Source organism: Sabethes cyaneus, chromosome 2 (assembly GCF_943734655.1).
Source record: "Sabethes cyaneus chromosome 2, idSabCyanKW18_F2, whole genome shotgun sequence".
In the NCBI taxonomy this organism is placed as follows: Eukaryota; Metazoa; Arthropoda; class Insecta; order Diptera; family Culicidae; genus Sabethes; species Sabethes cyaneus.
This window is the reverse complement of record NC_071354.1, coordinates 242985871-243008318: the sequence shown is the minus strand read 5'-3', so window position 1 is coordinate 243008318 and position 22448 is coordinate 242985871. Positions and strand designations below refer to the sequence as shown.

Here is a 22448-nt window from a genome sequence, read left to right as displayed (position 1 = left end):
TCGGTCTGTGCTGTGCTAGTCCTATGATACCTTCATACAGCGAGTCTAGCGCGAACGTATGAAGGTGGAACAGAATGTAACGTGTACAGCCACAGTCTGGTCAACATATGTTTTTGACCAGCTATTATTACTAACCTGGGTTACGGTTTGTGACTCAAGTGTGCGGTGGCCATGCTGTGGGGCCACCAATACAGGAGGAGATTGAGAAGGTAACCAGTAAGGCTGCTGGGATGGACGAACTTCTAAAAGCGGGGAGCGAGCGGCTGTATGGCGGAAGGACAAACGCCGGAGTAGCTGTTGGCCAGCCTCATTTGCCTTCTTTTTAAAAAGGACATCGACTCGAGTGTGTGACTGTGAACTGCCGAGGAATATCATTGCTCTTCCGTATTCTGTTCTGTTTAATTTTCGCCAAGGTCGCTTCACAACAGATCAGTTGTTAGACAAGTTCCGGGAGTGAAACTCGCAGACTCGTCATCTGTTTGTAGACTTCAATGCGGTGTACGATACAGTCAAACGTAATGAGCTGTGGCATATAATGCTAGATCATGGTTTTCCTACAAACTAGTTAAACTAACGACACTAGATAGCACAAAATCATGCGTCAGAATAGCGGGAGACTTCAACCGCTGGGTGAACTGAACCCAGGAGGGCCCTCTCCAATCTGCTATTCAACATTACCTTGAATGGTGCAATACGAAGAGCAAGGGCAGACACTAATAAAATCAAACAGTCGAAAACGAAATGCGCTTTTTATCAAAATAACAAATAAATAGTACAATAGTACAATAGTAGAGACAAAAGTAAAAATTTTCTTTCCTTTTTTTCGGGTTATCCAACTGGTCGCTTAATAGCGTATAAAACTCTGCACTGGGCCCTTTTGTGATGTAAACAAAGTGTCAGGGAGACCTCAAACATCAGTTCTACCAGACGAGACAGGCAATGTCGCCCACTAAAACACAGGTAGAGCCCCAAGCATAGCCGTCACGCCTATGCCGGCAGGCGGAGGCGTTCCGGCCCTACGCGGATTCCACGAACTGGCTCTAAGATCTCTCTGCCAAAGGCCGGAATGTCGTTTAAATATAATGATGATGATGATGATGATGACGATGATGATGATAATGATGATGAGAAGAAAAATGATAGATCAAATTTGTAAATGTGCTTTGGACTTTTTGTACAATTTGAGTTGTAAAGTGTAGTATAGTGAAGAAGTAGAGGATTCGTCGGCCCCGTCTAACATCGGTCCTCAACCGCGCGCTTGCTATCAATTTTCCAACACAAACAACCACAAATGAACTAATAGGAAAGACAAATTTCGGAACATGTATTAGTGGTTGTTAACTTATCAGGGCAAATTTAATCTTTCATCCCCCCAGCATCTGCATTGTCCCAAGATACAAAGTAAATTGAGCGCAGCCAAAGCTGGACGTTCGCGGTAGTCGACAGAGGCTTTAAAATATAGAGACGCACCCACATTCCAACCTTCGAGACCAAAGAGCTAGTGCAGTAAAGCTGTGGGCTTAAACGTCTCTCTAAGACTCGACCCCTCCCCATCGACAGACCCCGCGGCCAGCAGCTACAGGGCCAGTGCAAATATCCTACTGACTATCTAGCGGCACCGCCCAGCCGAGACTCGAACACACGACACGAATTGACCTAATTTTCCCATTTGCTACCTAAGCACTTCTATTATTACCCGCAATCATTGTAGAGTGGTCCTTCGGCATCCAACCAAATCTGGTATCCCGCTTACAGTCTAGTGTTCGACATCAGAACGAAAATTGAGGTCCGGGTTCCGGTCCGGTCCGGTAAAAATCGGCACGAACTTTGTTATTCCGACTTTATTCCGGTCCGATTTGGCTCTGTTCCAGTTCCGGAACCTGAATAGAGCCAAATTATTAGTCTTTATAGTCGGAATAACAAAGTTCGTGCCGCCTTTTAACCGGACCGGACCGGAACCCGGACTTCAATTTTCGTTCCGATGTCCCTTACTAACCCTAAGCGCCCAACCGACCCAATCAATCCGACATTTTTCGGAGATATTTGTAACAGCTGTAATAAGTAGGGATGAATCCCAGAAACATTCCTTATTCTTAAACGGAGTAAAAGCACTTTCTGAACAACGCAACAATCACATTTGGTAAATTGTTACCCCGAGTCCCACTAGAAGTCACAAAACTATTTTGTCATATACCCACATACAGAAGTAAATGTGACCGCTGTTCATTTACTGATTAGTTAAAAAGCCCTACACCGCGACAAAGCTCAGTTTTATTGCAGGGCAAATGGAAAAAATTTCTTTCCCAACTAAAAACACTAAATCCTGAAAATAATCTGAAAAATGTGCACACCTTTCTGGTTACATATTATACAACAGAGAATTTTTAAAAATTAACGTACAAAACAGGCCGAAGGGTGTTAGAATTTCATGAAATGGAGAGACTTGTACGAAAAAATTTATTAAAATTCCTAAGGTGTCCTATTTTCCCAGAAAACTCGAAAGGTTTTTCTTGATTTTTTCGGACATCACTTATTTTTAAAGTTCATAACTCTTCAACCACGCGTTTTAAAATAAACATGTTTACATGAAAAAGCAAGACAATTTTGTCAACAATCCAGGATAAATATCAGCTGAAATTTCATGAAATTTTGAGGCCCTTCGGTCCAAAACTGTACGATAATGTTTTTAAAATTCCTTACAGTTAACCTGAGTTGATTGAGCCATAGCCAAAGTTCCTTTCACCGCTAGTTAAAATAAATGAGTTCTCTCTTTTTTGTCAAAGCAAAAGTCCACGTTTTAGTATCATACTGCCGTGTGCTTTCATGAACTATTAGCTGCTGATTGGCCATTGGAGTACTTTCTTTCGAACAACGAAACCTATTGATTCCATGCATTGAGACAATATTACAAATGAAGTACTAAAATACGGCAATGAGGAATCTGAATGCTAATTGTTTATTCGTGAACGACGTGAATAGGCTTACGTTATGGGTTTCTTTGATTTTCATAAGCCCGTTATGTACAAGCAAATTCAGTCTTACGATTACGAGTTTGATTGATAAGTATCTTAGATAACCTCTACACTTCCGAGGCAGATTCCACGGCGCACCGTACTCATGTCGGCTGCAAGTTGATCAACTAGGAAGCGATTCAACTACCTATAATGTAACTTTTTTTCAATTTACCTCTTTAATTGAATTCAAACGAGAAGGGCCTCGGGCCACACATCACATCTACCTACGAGGGAGAACATCTCGTCGCTTCGCAGACGGCTGTATGTTTCTGTTTTTTTTTCATCTTCCGCAACTTGATGTTGCAGTAATCAAGCGGGAAAACATACAACAATCAAGTGCCTCAATCACGAATCACGAAATGTTGAAATGCAATCAATGAAGAGATACCGTGGCGCACTTGTTGTTCCCCATTCACGCGCGCAGAGAGTTACAGAACAAGTTGGATTGGTAGACAGACAGCAAAAAAAAAAAAAAGCTCACAGCTGCAGCACCGCACCGATAAAACCGATGAAGGAAATGAAAGTGCGCCCTTACATCAATCTCTCTTCCTGATCATCGTCGTACGTTAGTCCTCACGTGCGTCGTCGTCGTCACCAGCTTAGCCGGTACCTACATGCTTCGAGCTCAAGTGCTGATGATTTTGATGTTTTAACCGCCACTTTTTCGCTGCCTCCATCGTGTCTAGAGTGCCAGAATCTAACGATGATTGTTGGCTCTAGTTTGATTGTTGGACTAGTTTTTCTTTACCCTCTTTGCAATCTACAAGCGGCTAACGGTCGGTCGGTTGGTCGGTCGGTGTGGGGCCGTGTTTACATAAATTGAAACACGACACCGCGTGTGCAAGAAACGCGCAACTCGACGACGACAACGACGCTTACCGTGCGCGGTTTTACGGGCAACATTGTTGCATCCGTGTGTTTGCTTGCTATCTGTGATGCTGTGCTACAACCGCGAGCAAGCAGTGATTGCTGAGCCAGTAAGCAGTAGGTTAGTGGTGCTTTTTTCAACAACTTTTGTACCTACCTGGTTTCGTTAACTTGATTTCAAAATTGACAAACGATACTTGTTTCTAATAAAAGAAAGTAGCAACAAATTGAACATCGACCAATTCGATGTCCACAAGTAAAAACAAACTGCGAGGATAATTTACTCAATTCTGCTCAGATCGTCATAAATCACTCCCGCAACAGTGCTGCTACGCAGCATGTGTTGCCAAGCACCAACGACAAGTACTGCTCCCGTTGTTGGGAGCACTCCGACATAGCAAAAAAAAAAATCCACTACGTCTTATTCCAACAACAACGGGATTGAATTTCACCGAATACCCACAACCGACGACGCGACGACACAGTAAATGACGTCGTTTCAGTTAGTTTGGCCATACCCCGTTGCGTTGTTGTTGGTGGTTGTTAGCAGTTGGACTGAATGAATGCTCTGGAATGTCTACTGACACTGAATGGTGATGCAATTAAAAGCAATTTAAAAATTTGCACTTCCGCCCAGTGGTCGTTAGGAGAGGTATCCCGAAGCATCATCGAAGTCGAAGTCTGAGATGGGAGGCTTGGTACGCGCAAAATGAGTGTATTCATGCGCACTTTGAATGGTTGAAAAAATAATACCGAGTATGTAATAATATGGAAATACTCTTCCGGCTGATTCTACGAAATGACATTTCTTTGCATCACATGGCAGTGGATCTAGTGACGCCAAACCAAAATCTAACAGCATTCCTTCTATAATGCATCTTGATGAAAACGCTTCGGATAACTGAGAGATTTACATTTTCTTTTTTTTGCAAATTTGTTCAAAAAGACCGCGACCGCGATTATTTGGCATTTTATCCGGAACCATAAAAGGGCCTTTGCGTCAACTAACTTCAGGTTCAAAATTGCCTCAAACGGTCCTGAACCTAATTAAATCTCCTTACTATCTACAATATTGCGAATCCAGCGAGAAGTCAACGATACCTACTCACACGCGAAAGAGTATGAGAAACATAGCATTCAACGCTTACGCCGCACACGCTGGTGCTGTGTGCAGACATTCTGCTACTCATACACTCGCGCGCACATCCTCACATCGTCTTCCTGAATAGCTTATTTGCGAGTCAAAAAACTCGTGGGGAATCAGGTACCCCTGAGGCTGGTTGATACAACCATTGTGAAACTTCTTACTGTGATAGTTAACTTTTCACAATATTGTGAGTGTCAATCGTGTATTCAAAACACCTATACTGTGACTGTTCAGTGACTAAATCTTACAAAAAAGTTTTGCAGGCGCAATGAACTTTTCTTCAAGAAATGATTTATGAAATGCAATTATCGAGATAAATTTTAAAAATGTATGAAGTGTGTTGTGCTGCACACGAAGACCATAGAAAAATCCCCTCCAGTAAGGTGTTTGGGAAGGCTAAAGTGAAATACTAGAAAAGCGCTATTTGTAAAGGTCGGGCCACTTGAATAGTCATGGTTGGGCCACCATAATTTTAAGCGCAGAAGCGCAATATTGATTTTATAAGATCGCCAAAATTTCGCAAAAAAGCAATTAAAAATAGGATATTTGTACCTATATGAGCCGTTGTTCACGGAATTCATTCTTTTCACGTCTCTATATAGAATTTCAATACGTATGTCTTAGATTTTCTGCGGTGGCCCAACCTGTACAACATGGCCCGACTATGACAACATTTTTTGTCTTCACGTAAATGGCTAGGGGATTGACCCTGTTGTGAAACGGCCCCGGTTGTGAAACACCCGTAATTTTTAACGTTTTTATTATCCTAGTACAGTCAAGTTACTACCAACGTCTAGTCTCATAGTAATATAACTTACGAGCAAACAACGGTCAAACTTCAACATTTACAATGCTTTGTAGGAAAAGTGTTTGAAAAAACATCCAAAAAAGTTTTTTCGCACGTTTTGCAATTGATTATTTTGTGTACCAAATGGAATGAAAAAGCTCAGGTAAAGGTATATAAGCTAAGTTCTGGACCTCTATTTCATCACACAGACAAAATTTAGTTGAAATAATTGACTCAAAAATTATAATATATTTTTTTTGCAATATGGCCACCGTCCCGGTTATGAAACAGTCGAGTTCCCCGGTTGTGAAACATCTAGAAAATCAATTATTTTATACTTCAATGATCGTACATTACTTCAATTGGGGCATAATGAGTTTTGATGGCAGCAGGATTCATTTAGGTTTAGCGAAAACTCAATTCCTTCTAACACATGTACCAGACCAGAGCATTTGAAATGCGCCAATATAATTGCTTGCTTTTTTACATGCATTCATTGCGATTCAGATTTAGATGATTAAACGAAGAAATTGATTAATGATTTTGTATTTTTAGTATTTTCCATGAATAAATGATTTTAATTTTTGATTTTTCTTCGATATTTCTATATTTTCCTTTCTTTTCTAAAGATTTCCCGAGGTGTTTCACAACCGGGGACACTTTTCTTTTAGCCACAAAAAACCATGTTTGGAAATTTTGCTATAACTTTTGTGTTTTAAACAAAACCCATATACTTGCTTTGGCAAAAAGATAGGTATGCGTTTAAACTTTCCAATGCTTCAAAAAGATTTAAAATTGGATGATCCGATCAAAAGCTATGGTCAAAAAACAAAACCTGTTTCATAACCAGGGACATTCCCCTAAAACTTTTTTATTTTTCAAGCAATCAGTTCAAATCTTTTCGGAAATATACCTTATTCTTAGAAGACCTTTGCAACGATGCATTTAGATTTCCAAAATTCGTTTTGAAACGAAAGTTATGAGCGAATTCCAAAACATGGCCCAACTACGACGACACTTCCCTACTCGTGAAAACTCGTTGCAGTGCATGAAGAAATAAAAGCGGGAGTTCTAAAGGGATGCTTATGCCGGCGTGTTCGTTAGAATGAGTACGCGTGTGTGGACCACACGAGTGTGGGCTTCGCAACACTGACTAGCTAATCTAGTGATGACTTTAACCACTCTATTGTACAGTGGGAATTTTTTTCAAACAGAGGGTCAAATTGAAAACTTGGACGCCAAAGGAAACAGAGATCTCAGAGATTCGGCTGCCCACTTTATATCGTAATTTTGAAAATTCCCCGGCAATCATCTGTATCGTAAGATTCCGGCCGCTTTCTACGACCTGATGCTGATCACAGTCCGTCGTCCGCAGTTGCTCTTTTTGGAGCATTTTATATCAGAAAAGAAAAGTCTGGAAAGAAGGTCTGCCCGTGTGGATTGAAAGATTCTTTGTATTTCACAACGACCGGCGAGAACTACACAAAGGAGTGCATTAAAAAACGGCTCCTGTCTATCTACCGAGAGCACACAACTTCTTTATTGTTTCGGCCGGATCAAGCATCTACTATGTTGCTGTGACTTTGACGCTGTTTAGAACTGAAAAAGTTGATTTTATTCAAAAATGTCAAAACCCACCTAACTACCCAGAACTGCCACTACCACTATCCAGAACAGAATTCAGAACTGCCCGTTGAAAGACACTCGGCTATAACCAAAAGGCATTTCAAATTTTATCCTGAGGTGCATTGATGGAAACCCCGGAGCCTCCCACCACAGTAGAGTCATTGTAGCCAGAGTTCCTAAGTCGTCTCGGTCCGGTGTGGGAGTGGTGATGAGGTTTTTTTAGCCTGCAACGTCAGGCAAGTATATTCGTCAACCCGAATTTTTGATATCTGATGCTGCTTCATAACCTAGCACCTCGGCTCTTTCGTCCGGTACGAGCAACGCTATTTTTGCGAATACTCCAATTAGCAATCTTACGTCGTAACCTGGTGCATCTAGCACTGAAGTCGTCCCTGCGGATACTCCAGTTAGCAGCCTTACGACGCACCCTAGCGTTCCAGACTGTACATTCCATCGCACTCCTTCGGTGTACTATCGGAATGTCAGGGGTTTGCGGACTAAAATTGCTCGACTGCGATTATTGCTGTCCAGTTGTAAGCATGACGTACTTGACTTTACGAAAACATGGCTTAAGAGCCAAACGGAATGCTGCGTCAACGCGTCCGTCAGTGTAATTCTGACAGTTTTCCCATGGGTTTACGCAGCATTCTGTTTAAGCGACAATACAGTTTTTTGCAGGCAAAGTTCCGAAAGCCCTGGAATATTTCGACTCAATGAAAGGACCCGGAACAAGCGACCTACCTTCAATTTTTCTGAAAAACTGTGCCGTTTCGCTTACGTTACCGATTGCCGTCGTCTTTTATGGCTCGCTCCAGGAAAGGGTATTTCCAGCTAAATGGAACAACAGCAACCGTAGTTCCAATTCACAATCCATCCTTAGCTGTCTCAGTAAAATATTTGAAAAACTAATCCGCAGTACTTTGTACAGAGCAGGAGTTGTATGAATCATCTCAAACAGTCAAATCGAAACAGTCAAATACGAACCGTGACGTTCGTAATATCGCGTCAAATTGAATTTAATTGACAAGTAGACTCGATTTATTTTGATGTTTCCAAAGCTTCTTATGCTGTCCCACATACTCTCGTCATGGATAAATTGAACCACATGGAATTTCCATCATGGATCACTGAATGGCTCGGCTCATACTTGTCTGACCGCAGAGCTCACTTCGTTAAAGTGAATTCCGTGCACTCCAGAATATTCTGTATATCGTCTGGGGTACCTCAAGGCAGTGTGCTTGGCTCTCTCATTTTTATCATCTATATCAACGACTTGGTGGAGCTGCTTTCTTTTGCCGACGATTTAAAAATTTTTCGTGTGATTATCACTAATTTTAATTTAAAAACTAATTTTAAAAGATAATTACCTACAGACGCTGCAATACTGTTTCTCTACGTTAGTGTAAAATGGGATCGGATTGTGTCAACTCTATCCTCGATTAAGGTGTTACAATCGACTCACTAGAAGCTGAGGTTTTGAGTATGCTCCATTCCCTGTTTGGGCGCCTTCCCAAATAAAGCAATCCTTTGAGATTGAACGTATCCAGATGTTTTGTTGCGACTCGCCTTGCGTCAGCTGCCTTGGAATGGCCCAAATAATCTTCTAAGTTATCCAGACCGTTTGTTAGTTGATTAACTTGGAGATACTCTCAGCCAGGCGACTACCACATATTTTCCTCAATGGGACACGCACTTTGCAGAGCAGCGCTTCAATTTTTAGGAAAAAGTGGGAAAATACCTCTATAAACGGTTTGCTTCTACAGACGAACAACTAACTCTATTGGCGTGGCATCCGCAAATCGCCAGAGAGATGGAAAAAATCGTTAGCCACTCTCGGTAGAGCTTTCTGGCGCAGGGCTTGGCCTCCGTGTTTTGTTTGTCGTTCCGGTTTGGTGCCTTCCGGACTTCGAAGACGTGCAGAACGGCACGTTTCGTTGATTTTTTGGACAAACCAGGTGGATTACGGGCTAGTGCAACGATTCCACTAACTCTAGATGTACCAGCCATACGAGAATCGAACATACGACGACTGGCTTGATAGGCAAGCATCGTAACGCAGAACTAACTGGGCGATTGATTCGACGGACAGAACAAATTAAAAGAGCAAGTATTCGAGGACAACTCGCTTACTAATGTTTGTTTGCTGAGCGTCTCAGTAGTCTTTTCAAATTGCGACCACTGACATGCCAAAGCACATGTGTACAATATTACGGTTACGATGTTTCCTTAAAAAGAAGCATACTCGAAGCATGAACCGTTTCGAAAGCGGTTTTTAGTCCCCTATCGGAGACTCATTCCTACTTCATCCATATTAATTAAAGACACACATTTCTATACCTACGTTTATTTCATTTCATAATTCTTCACTGTTTGGTTGGACCTTCAGTGATTCCTTCGAAATTTAAATCAACAGTTAGCAGTGCAAAGACTCTTTTCTTACAAAATCTTGATTTCATTCCACAATTTGATCGAAACCTTTCGGATCATCTTGTACGATAATTTTTAAGAATGCTCTTTGAAAGATAAAATTAAATGTATTATAATTTTAATTTAAAATCAATTTAGGCAAAAAATTACAGGCAGAACTCTCCTATACTTTATATTCGGTGATTTTTTTATCGTAAACCGAACAAATATAAAGTAGGGAAAGCAACTTGTTTGATGACTTAAACTTTGTCAAATATTACGTCGTGTTTTAGTTTACCGAAACTACATTCATTAAATTTACAGAAAAAAAGAAAAGAAACAAACAGAAGAAAATTTCTCTGTCGTTTTGTTCGCGACTAGGTAGTGGCCACGCTTCTACTCATATCAGATGTTTATGTAAATCTATAGCAAACTTCGACTCGAACAGGCAACCGATTCCGCAACTATTTGAACCTACCGAAAGTTAGAGCGGGGTCGCATGGATATATTAACAAATCATGGAAACGGCCGGCGCGTTTTGCCGCCAATTGACGACGACGACGACGACGACGCCGGTGGTTGTTTGCTGTCGTCGTAAGCTCCCTCGGATTCTGCAACCGGCTTAACTGTTTCGCTTTCTTTCCTGCCGTCCAACCCACCATCGCATCGGGACGTTTATTGAATAACGAAAACACCCGATCCCAATTGTACCTCCTCGACTGTTGACTATTCAAATTCGGCCCCTGGCCGGACCGGACCGGACCGGATAAAGTACGATTGGTTTGGCCTTTCGAAAAGCTTAAAACGTCGACGCGTGCCAAATTTGGCGTTTTGCGGAATTTTAATGTTGTTTGTCGCTGTCGATTAGCGGGCGCAGTGCCTATTTGTTTGTTGAAGAATCGGAAACCGTTGCGTTGCGTTTGGCCCACCGCGGCGCGGCGGGGATGCTGAATAAGTCTCAGACTTCGAACACAGTGACCGTGACGTTCGTACATCTCTGTCTGTCTGTCTGTATGTTTGGCGAATGGTCCCACGGATTCAAGACAAGAAGCCATTATTTTCAGCTGCAGTCAGCGATGCGGACAGGATACAGACAAAAAGCAGATGGCAGATAAAAATGATATTGCTTCGGAGGCGGCATTAAAGCAGATTACTATCCGAGTCACGACGATGACGATGGCAACGAAAACGACCATTGCGTATATATATTTTGCTGATCACTGGCAGGAGATTTTCCTCTTTATTAAACACTAACTCCGGAGCCGGACCGGACGGAGCCGAGTAAGCGGCGGAAATCCAGCATAGCCGTGCTTAGTCGGAATTATTCTCGGAAGCGCGAGCACCTGAAGATGAAGTCATCAATCAGATGTAATTAAATTTTACCCCGAGATGGCAGATAAAGCGGTTGATGCAAAATGTTTCCGAAAATGGGTGTTTCTGCCAGCTAGCAGTCAAACAACTTGACTGGCAAGGAGTGCCAAATGTGTCATCGCTGCCCTATGGGGTGCGCTGTTCTCAAGATAACAACAACGCAACAACGGGACGGACTGGAAGAGCTGCACCTCTTTCGCGTGCTCGCTTTATCTCTAATCCGGTCTTATCGGGTTCGGTGTAAGCGAGTCGTCGTTCTGCGATAAACGTTTTCGTTTCTTCGAGTTTCTTCGGGGTAAAAATATCCCTGCTATACTTGCAAAGTTAGCTCTAGCAAATGACTTGATGGCACGCCGCGCCGCTGCTGCAGGCGAATGTCGCGGTAGCAATTAAAATAATTTTCTTGATATCTAACAAAGTCGAAACGGCTTGTTCACGCGATTGGAGCTCGCATCGCGAGCTAAATCTATCGCCGCTGCTGCTACTGGATTCCATTCTGGACACGTTGTTGTCGTTGTTGTTGTTGTTGCCGGTGCCGTTGTGGTTAAACGTGGGTGTCGATTACGGTGGCATTTGCTCGGAAACTGCCAATCGACAAATGAAATTAAGTAACACGCAATTTTCCTGTCTTTAATTTTGTTACATGGAGTACCTAGCTGTAAATAAATATTCTAGATCTGGATAAAGTTTATTACATTCTGGATAAAGATTATTGAAAAAATAGAAGGGTTTGTGTCACAGACTCTCAATAGGCAATACACAAAGGTAGGCTTGGCGTAGGACTACAAGAACAAAACTACTGCTGTTCTGTTATTTTGCAGAAACCAATGATTGTTTTATTACCAACCCTTCTCCCACGTTGAAGACATTTCGCCATTTCCCTTCCAATAAAATGACAAACGTGTGCACATACATATAGAATCATATTACAACCGAACACTATAGCTGTAGCGCATTTTCCCAACGCAGATATTAAATTCGCCTAAGTTTAATCGTGCGTCGTACAGAATTAGCGATCTGTTGGGACAATGAACGTTTGCCTTTTTTCCGGCACACTTTCGTAACAGAGAATATCACACTGGTCTAAGCTTAATCGCGGTCGTAAGAAATTTCGTTAAGACGAAGAGACTTTGTCACTCTTTCTGGCGTACTTCCCAAGCAGGACCAAATTGAGAGTCCCTTAACGATGGAGCAGCTAAATGACCTCGACCTAACCGACTACATTGTCCTGCTCGGACAACGCCGAAACGATATGCAGAGCTAGTTAGATGGCCTCTCCGAGAGCTCCCCGGCAGCAGGTCTTACAGTCAATGTAGCAAAAACTAAGTCTATGGTAGTGAACACTGACAATTTCACCAACTTCACAGTAGCCGGACAACAAGTTGAGCAGGTAGATGCCTTTAATATCTTGGTAGCCAGATAACGCCCATATAACGGCTCATATAGCTACACGGATTAGAAAATGCCTTTGCGGGTCTGCGAAACATTTGGCGCTCAAACCGGAACACTCTACATACGAAAACCCGAGTTTTCAATTCAAGAATAAGTCGTTAGAAGGACCAGGATGCGTCGTAGGGCTGCTAACGTGAATACTCGCAATGATGGGTGGTCCGCTATTGGCGTTGCGCGTACCGGACGAAGGAGCCGATGTGCCAGCTTCGGATTGACGAATATGCTTGCCTAACACTGCAGGCTGGAAGACCCCATCGCCACTCCCACACAGGGCTGATAGCCAAAGAGGCAATCCAAAAAAGTGATTTTAGAGACTACCCGAGCAGGAGCGAAGAGCAAAATAATATAAAAACAATATCAAACTGTGTTATAATGGTATATTTTATTATTGAATAGATATTAAGATACATTGATAACACATTTTGTTATTGAGTAGATATTTAAAACAGTGGTTGTAAGATGAATTTAATGACTGATTTTTTTTTTTTTTTTTTTTTTTTGTGGGGTGTTGAGGTGGAGCTGCTGCCTGGCAGCTTGATTTTCAAGGCTCAACCCAAAAACTAAATTTTAACTTCTATCTTGCAGAGCAGTACTCCAGACGGACTAGCCTATGTTGGCCGGTTGAACACTGGTTGGCCAGTACTGTCTTTAGATAGGTTTCGAAAACAAAATAAGTTTACTGTAGTGCGATGTAGTTGTGCATGGTGGCTGAATATGATTCTGAAGACGAGTGATGGTCAGATGAGTAGGTACGTAACGTCGAACGTTTCTCCTTTCTTAACTAAGAAACAAGTCGAGAAACGGATTTGAATTTGGTAATGCCTCATCAATTTTAAGATACTTTGTAGGATTTGAGAATTTTTAAATCTTGTCTTTTTGAGTCTTTAGAGGTAATATCACCCACTAAATTATTGTTTTACTAACATCATGCGCATATCTCCATCAACAGTGTACATACTTGATATGTGCATAATGGCAGTATATGCATTGCATTGACGTAAATCTAAACTTTGTTCGCTTAATACTTCTGAAAACTTCAAGAAAACTCAATTGATTGCCAAATGTATTAATGAATTTTTGAGTTACTGTCGACCAATCTAACACCCGCTTCTAGGCAAGTTTTCATTTAGTATGCAACTATGTTATGTTTTTCGCTAAAGAAATAATAATAAACTTAGTAATATTTAAACCTATTAGAAAACATTATAAATTATGAATATCACTGGTTCGCTTACCTTTCTCTTGCCTTTTTCTTTGTTAGCTTTACCTGGATTCTCTGTAGCCCGTCACATCACCTGAATCAGTTATTGGTCCATATTATTGTTGTTGTCATGTTGTTCCAGATTCTTTTCTTGTTCAGGTCATCTTAGATTGCCGACATTTACTTGGTCTTCCAGCGAAAACAAACTGAAAAAAGAAAAAAAGACGAAAACCCCTTGGGCAACTGCCCTGGATAGATTAAAATTCGCGATTCGGGCAAGCCAAGTCAAAGGTAATATCTTTGTGATTAACCTTACCAAAAGCCCTGAATCAATAGAAAATAGATATATGTATATAAATTAAGATTCGTAAATCGAATCTTCAAACGTCTTGCTACTATTTTGAACGTTCTGCCAAATAAATTGATTCAAAAATACTTTGGGTAGGCTTCACCACATTTGGCATCACTAGTGTGCATCTTTCATTTGTGTAAAGATACAGACCAGCCCTGGGACCTGGTTGCAGTTAAGCAATCCTCAAGGTTATGCCATGCCCAGGGAGTTTAATGACTGATTTTGTTATCATATCGTATTTTGGTCTTAAAATGACATTCGATATATTTCATAAATTTTTTTTTATTAATTAAAGAAATTTTATTCTTTTGGCCTTGAAGGAATAAGATTTTGATATTATTTTTTGTTATTTTACCAACTATGTCAGCCAAAACAAGACCAAATTTTGATATGAGTTACTCGATTTCCAATAACACATTTTGATATTATTTTACTCTTCGCTCCTGCTCGGGTAAATGAACAGAAATAGTGACCAAAAAGTGACCAAACGGATACAAAAAGTGACCAAATGGAGCAAATTTTAAGTTTGAAATTTGATGCCAACATAATGAAATTTATGTAGGAATTTCAATGATCTTCAAAGTACGCATCTGTTTTTGTCAGTTCTGGGCAAATAAAGGGCGCTACTTTTCTCGATCAATATCACTGAAATCCGCAAGATAAAACTATAATATTTGACAAAGTTCCGTTTTTCGGTGAAAAATCCACGAATATGCAGGAAAGGGAAAATGTCAACAAATACAGGGTACAAAAGTGACAAGCTCCAACAAAAGTTGCTCTCCCGTTAACCCAATGAAAACTGCTTATAATTTTTTGCCTAAAAAACCATTTGATTTTCAATTTGAATTATGATACATTTAATTTTATCTTTCAAAAATAAGTCTCCGAAAGGGGACCAAAAACCGCTTGCGAAACGGTTCATGCTTCGAGTATGTTGCTTTTTAAGGAAATATTGTTCCCGTAATATTGCATACTTTTGCTTTGGCAAGTCAGTGGTCGCAATTTGAAAACTTTCAAGATCAAATAATTTCAATTCATATATTCTACTAAGACGTTCAGCAAACAAACATTAGTAAGCGAGCTGTGCTTCCCGAGTATTTGCTTTTTTAATTTGTTCTGTTCGTCGTATCAATCGCCCAGTTAGCTCCGGGGTACGATGCTTGCCTAACAAGCCAGTCGTCGTATGTTCGAATCTTGTCTGGCTGGTACAGCTAGAGTTAATGGAATCGTTGCATTAGCCCGTAATCCACCTGGTTTGTCCAAAAAACCAACGAAACGTGCCGTTCTCCACGTCTTCGAAGTCCGGAAGGCACCGAACCGGAACGACAAAGAAAACACGGTGGCCAAGCCCTGCGCCAGGAAGCTCTACCGAGAGTGGCTAACGGTTTTTTCCATATCCCTGGCAATGTGTGGATGCCACGCCAATAGAATTGTTTGTTTGTAAAAGCAAACCGTTTATAAAGGTATTTTCCTAAGAATTGAAGCACTGCTCAGCAAAGTGCGTGTCTCATTGATATAAATATGTGGTAGTCGAAAGGAACCAAGTGTGGTGAGCAAGCCGCATGTGAAAAAATTTCCCAATCAAATTACTTAATTGTTTCCTTGATCGGTTTCGCAGTGTGTGATGGAGCTTCACCATGCTTAAAAATATCTTTGTTGCCTTTCTTTTTCGGCATTCTAGTCGTTTTGCACCCAAACGTGGAACCAAATTTGATCATTTCTTGTCGGTAACTTCCAGTATTAACACTTTCGCCACCTTTGAGCAGCTGCCGTAGTAGAGTCGTAGTAGATCTAACCCTTCTGATCCCACCAAACAGAAAGCATTGTCTTGGATGATGGTAGATGGTTTCCCAGATCTTACCCAAGATATTTGACGCTTAAGATTCTCGAAATGAATTCACTTTTCATCGCCTTTTCATAATCCGCTGGAGAAATAAATTCCCTTTGCACCTGCAGTGTAAAGCAGCTTTTCCCATGTGACTTTTTCACTTTCCTGCTGTCTTTCGTTCAGCGCACGTTGAACCCATTTTACGATCTTCTGGAACGGACTGCTGCAAACCACATTTTCTTGAAACTTTCAACGAAGTCAGCTTCTCTACCATCTTTCTTGGTTCTTGATTTTATTTCCCATCTCCAACTACGTCGTATAGATTACTAACTTGAAAAAAGCTTTGGGCTCAAACGTCCTTTCTAAGACTTGACCCTTCTTTATCGACAGATTTCACACACAAACACATTACAAACATCATTAAAGGACCGTAAGCAAAAACTAATATAATTATTAAAGCCGTAGTTTGTTCTATGAAACGAAATTGTAAAAAATGGTGGATTACTAAGCCGCCAATGAGGTACATTCCCTCGCATCGGCTCCAGGGGTCTGGCTAATCAGGTTGATCAATCAGGTTCCAGTTCCGGGTTCTTTCGTGGAGTCGAGAGCTTCCAGGGCTTTCTGGACTTTGTCTGCAAAAAACTGTATAAGCGGTAGATTGATATTTAAGTACGGTATGTGTGCGAACCGGTTTTACCGCTGGACGGGTGATGATTTAATCAATTCCTCCCAGATAACCAATAAGCATTATCAATGCTATTTACATGCAAGTCAATAAGCATTTAAGCCACCTTAATTGTTACTTAAATGCTACTTGCTAACCCTCTTATAATGCTGACAAGGCTTGTTACCAGCTTATAACCGACAAGATTTGAAATCGAATTTTGCATACTAATTTACAACAGCTACGCAGTCAAAAAGCTAATATACAGCAGCGTACTGTATAAAATGCCAGATATGCTAATAAGCGATTGATTTACTGCTTATGGTAATGCTGATTGGTTACCTGGGATACTCTCAATCCAAAATCGAGACAAACAGATTGCCTGCTTCCGAGTTGGAGTGAGAAGTTGTTTTCTCGAAATTGACGGATGAAGGAACATTGTTACCGACTTTTCGTTTCTTAATAAAATCCCAGAAACGCGAAGGATTCTGTTTGACAGCTGACTGAATCCTGTGCAGAAAGTTTTCATGTTGTTGCAGGTTGCAGTAAGAACGGTAAGAACTATTGGTATTGGTTCCGCATTTTACGAAGGTTGTTACGCAGGTTACGTTTCGAAATTCAGGAGAGGTTTAAAAGCATCTGGTCAACTGAAACAATATCAGAAAGATAAGTACTCCACTCCCCGTCTGCAAAAATTGAATTCAGCATCTCGTATCGGTGCGTCCACCTCGTAAAGTAGTAAAATGAATGGCACGGAGAAAATGGCGCGATTATGTCAAAGTATTCCGGCAAATTGGTAAATGCAAGATCTAAGACTCTGCCATTCGCGTTGACAAAATGATTAATTTGTCTCGAGCCCTTGCCGAGTTTTGCTCAAGAAATATGTCCGTTAATGCCATCGTCGATATACCACCTCAAGTCAGGTAAACTTAAGTCTCCAATTGACAGAATTACGTCCGACTCCGAGAGACGATCCGCTATTTTCGTGGGCGGAATGGGCGGAAATAGTAACTATGTATATTAACCGAGCGACTTTGCAACTTAATACGGACTGCGATTTGTGCAAATTCACTACAATCCGCAGGGATAATGGACTCGCATTCGATTGCGTTATCAATTGCAATCAATACTCCACCGCCCCGTGAGTGCTTGCTGGTTAATTCGTTACGATCACAACGGAATAGAGCTTTGTCAGCCCTAAGCCATGTTTCCGTGAAGACACGTACGACATACTCACAACTGGATAGCAATAATCGTAGTCGAGCAATTTTAGTCCGCAAACCACTGACATTCTGATAGTACACGGAAGGAGTGCAACGGAGTGTACGGGCTGCAGGCGCACCAGGATGCACCGTAGGGCTGCTAACGTGAATACTTGCAATGATGGGTGGTCCACTATTAGCGTTGCGCGTACCGGACGAAGGAGCCGATGTGCCAGCACTCCCACACAGGACTGGGACGACTTAGGAACGCTGGCTCTAATGACTCGACTGTGGTGGGGGGCTCCGGGGTTTCCATCATGCCAACTGGCAGTGCATACCGGTGGGCGTGAAATGATCTTTGTGTGGTTTTGGGTTCTAGTCGTTCATCGTGCTCATTGTGAAATACGAATAATTCTTCAATCCAAACGAGTAGACTCCCTGCCATACCAAGACAGAGTGCATCGATCGGACTCTTCGGAGGAGAAGGTTATACCAGATCCCTAGCCTTTTCTTCGAGAAAATTTGCAGTGTAGAAGTTCTTTTAGGTGCTCGTTGCTTCTTGTAGGTTCTGCTGTTATGGTGCTTCTTGATTTTTTGCACAGCTCCGATACTTATGTTCATTTTTTTATACGAACAGAATGCGTAACATTTAATCTCAAGAGGCGAACTGCTTCAAGCACCTTATTTCAATCCCTTCCTGCGTCGGGTTTTCGGTAAATCCTCTATAAGTTTATCCATTCTTTTCAACGATTTTGAACACCGCAGACTTGAACATTTCAGGATTTTCGCTATTAGAATTATTCTGCGTGCCGACATGCTAATCCCACCCATGCTCTTGAAATTTGAACATTTATCAGTTGTGTTGCAAAAGTGTGCATTGCAACACAGTTTTCATAGTTTTTCGTCAAGAATGAACCTGGAACCATTAAGGTTTTGGGTTTGATTCCGCACTTATTGCGTTGCATTTCACTACTAAGATAAATGGGTTTAAATTGACAAAGTTTTACATTCCACTACTTGCATTTTCACATATGACTTCAATTTTGAGTAGATTCTTATAGAATATCGATGCAAACGATCGAACCTAAGAGATGTTAGCGCAGTTTCATGAACACACTTTACGAGCAGGACATCATATTGATATAGGTTGACATAATGAACATAATGTATGACCAGTTGGGACGGAAAATCCCTGTTAGTTCCTCAGAAATGAAAATAATCAAATAGCAGGTATATATGGTTGACATCTCAGGTCTAGGAAGGAAAAGTCTGCTCATATTTGATTGGTTGATTAATGAATTATGACAATGCTTAACATTTATGCATTTTTCATCAATTTTTTTTTCAAAAATAAAATTACTAATATGTATTGTTTAATCCTTAGAAAACTTTCTGATCGATTGATAAAAATATTTTTCGGATTGCTTGAGAAACCAGTTAATTTTTGGTGACGTCAGCAGTTTGAGACTTTTTGTAACAATTCCCTACTTTCCAGTAATACGTAGTCCTACGTCAAAATGTCAATCTATGACAGAAGACCATGTTCCACCTTATGGAAAAATTTTAAAATATTTTTTTTCTTGTTGGTATAAACGTTTCCCAGACATTTTTTCTGAATTGCGGAAAAAATTTACTTACGTTTTTATTAAAAAAATTCAAAATTTTTTGAAACTGATAAATGCTTAAGAAATCGAGTTTTTAATTTTCAACAAACTAAGTTCCTAGTAGCAATTGGGAACTTAGTTAAGCGTCTATATAATTTCATACCTCGTCCAGTGAAATAATCCGTTTTCACACGCAAGACGGCCGTGGATTGCATGAATGAAAAACGCACACCTGTCAACTACCAGGCAAAGAAACGGGACCGGATTGAACATTGAAGTTGAAGGGAACAATTTCTGCTGCGAAGGTGATCACAAGCACCACACAACCGTAACGAGCTCGGTTTCTGGGATTGTTTTTTCCTCACCTTTCTCACAGATTTGATGACGATGATCGGAGATCACCTCACACCTCCTCCCACTCATAGACGCACCCAAGGTATTTTTTGCGATCGCAAAACAGTGACCTTCCGCGAAAAAATAACTTCGAACTTTGCAATATGACTTTTGGCTCGGTTCGATTTCCATCAACCCAAAACCGACCAATATTCTGCATTAGCACCAGCAGTAACTACATTGGTTTGCATCATCCAATCCGGTTATCTTCCGTGACAATCGACGGGGTGAGTCGTCGTATCTATCTATACATAAACAACCGTGATCATACCTGATAATACGAGTCCGCCATTTTGAGATTGTGGTTCCGCTCTGCTCCTCTGCTAGCTAGTTCGCTGTTGCTGCTGCTGTAGTTCGACTTGCAAATTCCTTCACTTTTTTCACTGGTCTCAACGGAGGTTCAAACTATTTTCACACACTTTAGGAATCCACACCGTTTTTCTCGTAGTCTATAAAACACCGGGAGCTCTCTATCGAAATCAACCGGATCAGACACTTGGCTAACAAAGCAGGCTCCCCTTTTGCGATCGCGCAATGTTGTCACAAACGTAGCAGACCGAAAACACAACACATTCACCGAAAACTTTTGGCTGAGTGCCGTTCCGACATGAACGATCCTCTGTACAAAACAAAAAGCTTACTAATCCTTTCCCAAGTAGAAAATAACCGTCACAATAATTGAATTATTCTTCTCATGCAGCAAAACCAATCGAATTTTTCTCGACCACACAATTTCCCTTACACAGTATCGAGATGTTGAAGATCGCGGACATGGAACGGAATTTCCTGAACTTCCTCCTCCTCCCCAATCGTCTCACAACTCCTTGCCAAGATCGAACAAACTCTTGTCTGTATGGATGAAGAAGGCAACCAACACACTGCCAGTTTAGTCTATCACTGGAACACCCTAAACACGCACACGACGATTCATAACAACGGAACGAACAGCCACGGACTGATCGCGAACTTTTGAGAAAAATTATAACTTTTATCCGCGTACCACAATGTGGCACGATTCACTGCACCGGAAACTGGACAAGCTTGAGTCCAAACAAACCGGATATAGTGAAAAATTGCAATCGATTCGTTTAATTACACTTCGCAGCGAAGACACAAACGGGAACTAAACTAACTTCACTTCCACACCAGCGAGCGACGATGATGAGTAGAAAACTGACTAACTGGCTGACTGATGTGATGTACGTTCGTCGGTTGTTTGAGTTGGTCACATTCCACCGTGCAGTTTCGTTCGCTTCGTTACGCTGCTGTATAAAAGCTGTGGCCTGTAAATACACAAAGAAAAGAACACCATCGCGTTCGAGGAACGAATATGAGTGCGCTCCTCAGTTTGGATTTTACTTTGTCGCACGCACGCACACACACGGAGAGGATAAACAAAAACAAATACGACCAAAACTCCGCAACTCGCTTCTTGACGTTTCGTTTTTGACAGCAATGTGCGCACTGGCAGATGCTGTCAACGCGCGCTGTCAATCGATAACCCTTATGCGGCTGAATGTAAATTGAATTTCATCTCTCGTTTTGCAATTTTTGAATTAAATAATAATTTTCGGTTTTTCGGTTGAATAAAGCAACGAAATAGCGAGTTATTTTAGGGCAAAATCAGTCGATGGGTATTTAATCGGGTTTCCATTCCAACTGCAATTTAATAATATTTATGTAGGGTAACCAACCGAATTTAGATCCCTAGAGGAAGTAATTTTACATTTTTTGGAATAAAATGTGTATTAGGGTAGTTGATCCAATAGTTGTGGTAGTACCAATAGTTGCGCTACTATTCATTATTAATGCATATTTTCGTCACGGTAGCATTTTAGATAAAACAATTACATTCATTATATAAAACAGGCTTTTAGAAGTATTGGTAGTTAGACTACACCATTTAAAATTAAAGCATTATTTGCTAAAATACCAATTTTCCAAAATCTAACGCGCAGTTGGAGCGCACAATTATAGGCGCTCATCTATAGTTTTGCTACGATGTTTTTTCACTTAGCAACCTAGCAATGTATATGGCATAACACAATTAAAGGAACATCAAACTTAGTTAAGGAAATATTAGCACAACTGTTGGTACAATATAATTGAATCGGAAAATTCAATTTTTCTTCATAAAGCTTCTCGTACAACGAAAGCAATTGTCTTACCTTGTGACAAATACCTTGTATTTGATAAATATATATCCCACAAGCATTAATTGAAGCATATACCTCAATAAACAAGCAAAATGAAGTTATATTGTGCTTAGTAGCGCAACTAATGGATCATCTACCCTAACCTTGTTTTGCTATGCAAATCATGCAATACTCTCTTTTAGAACAACTTATCTAAAAGCCAAAGTGTTGTAGGATCTTCTATTTGTCGATAAAAATGTGCTATAGACATTTTTATTTAGAATATAGTTTTCATATTTTGGACCCTCTCCCTTTATTTTAGACAGTGTCCAAAATGTATTTTGGACACGGCAAATATCAACGAATATATTTTGGACACTCTAAGATGCATTCAACCAG

The 22448-nt window shown here is 40.8% G+C and overlaps 1 protein-coding gene across 1 annotated transcript in view; it reads right to left on the bottom strand.

Annotated features, from left to right (window-relative positions):
* The window catches only part of LOC128737916 (serine/threonine-protein kinase N), a 214563-nt gene extending 193470 nt beyond the window's left edge, over positions 1 to 21093 (bottom strand). The window contains exon 1 of the mRNA XM_053832689.1: positions 20186 to 21093. Coding sequence (XP_053688664.1) covers positions 20186 to 20206 — 21 coding nt within the window. The 5' untranslated portion in view covers positions 20207 to 21093. The remainder of the gene's footprint in view (positions 1 to 20185) is intronic.
* Positions 21094 to 22448: the final 1355 nt, after the last annotated feature.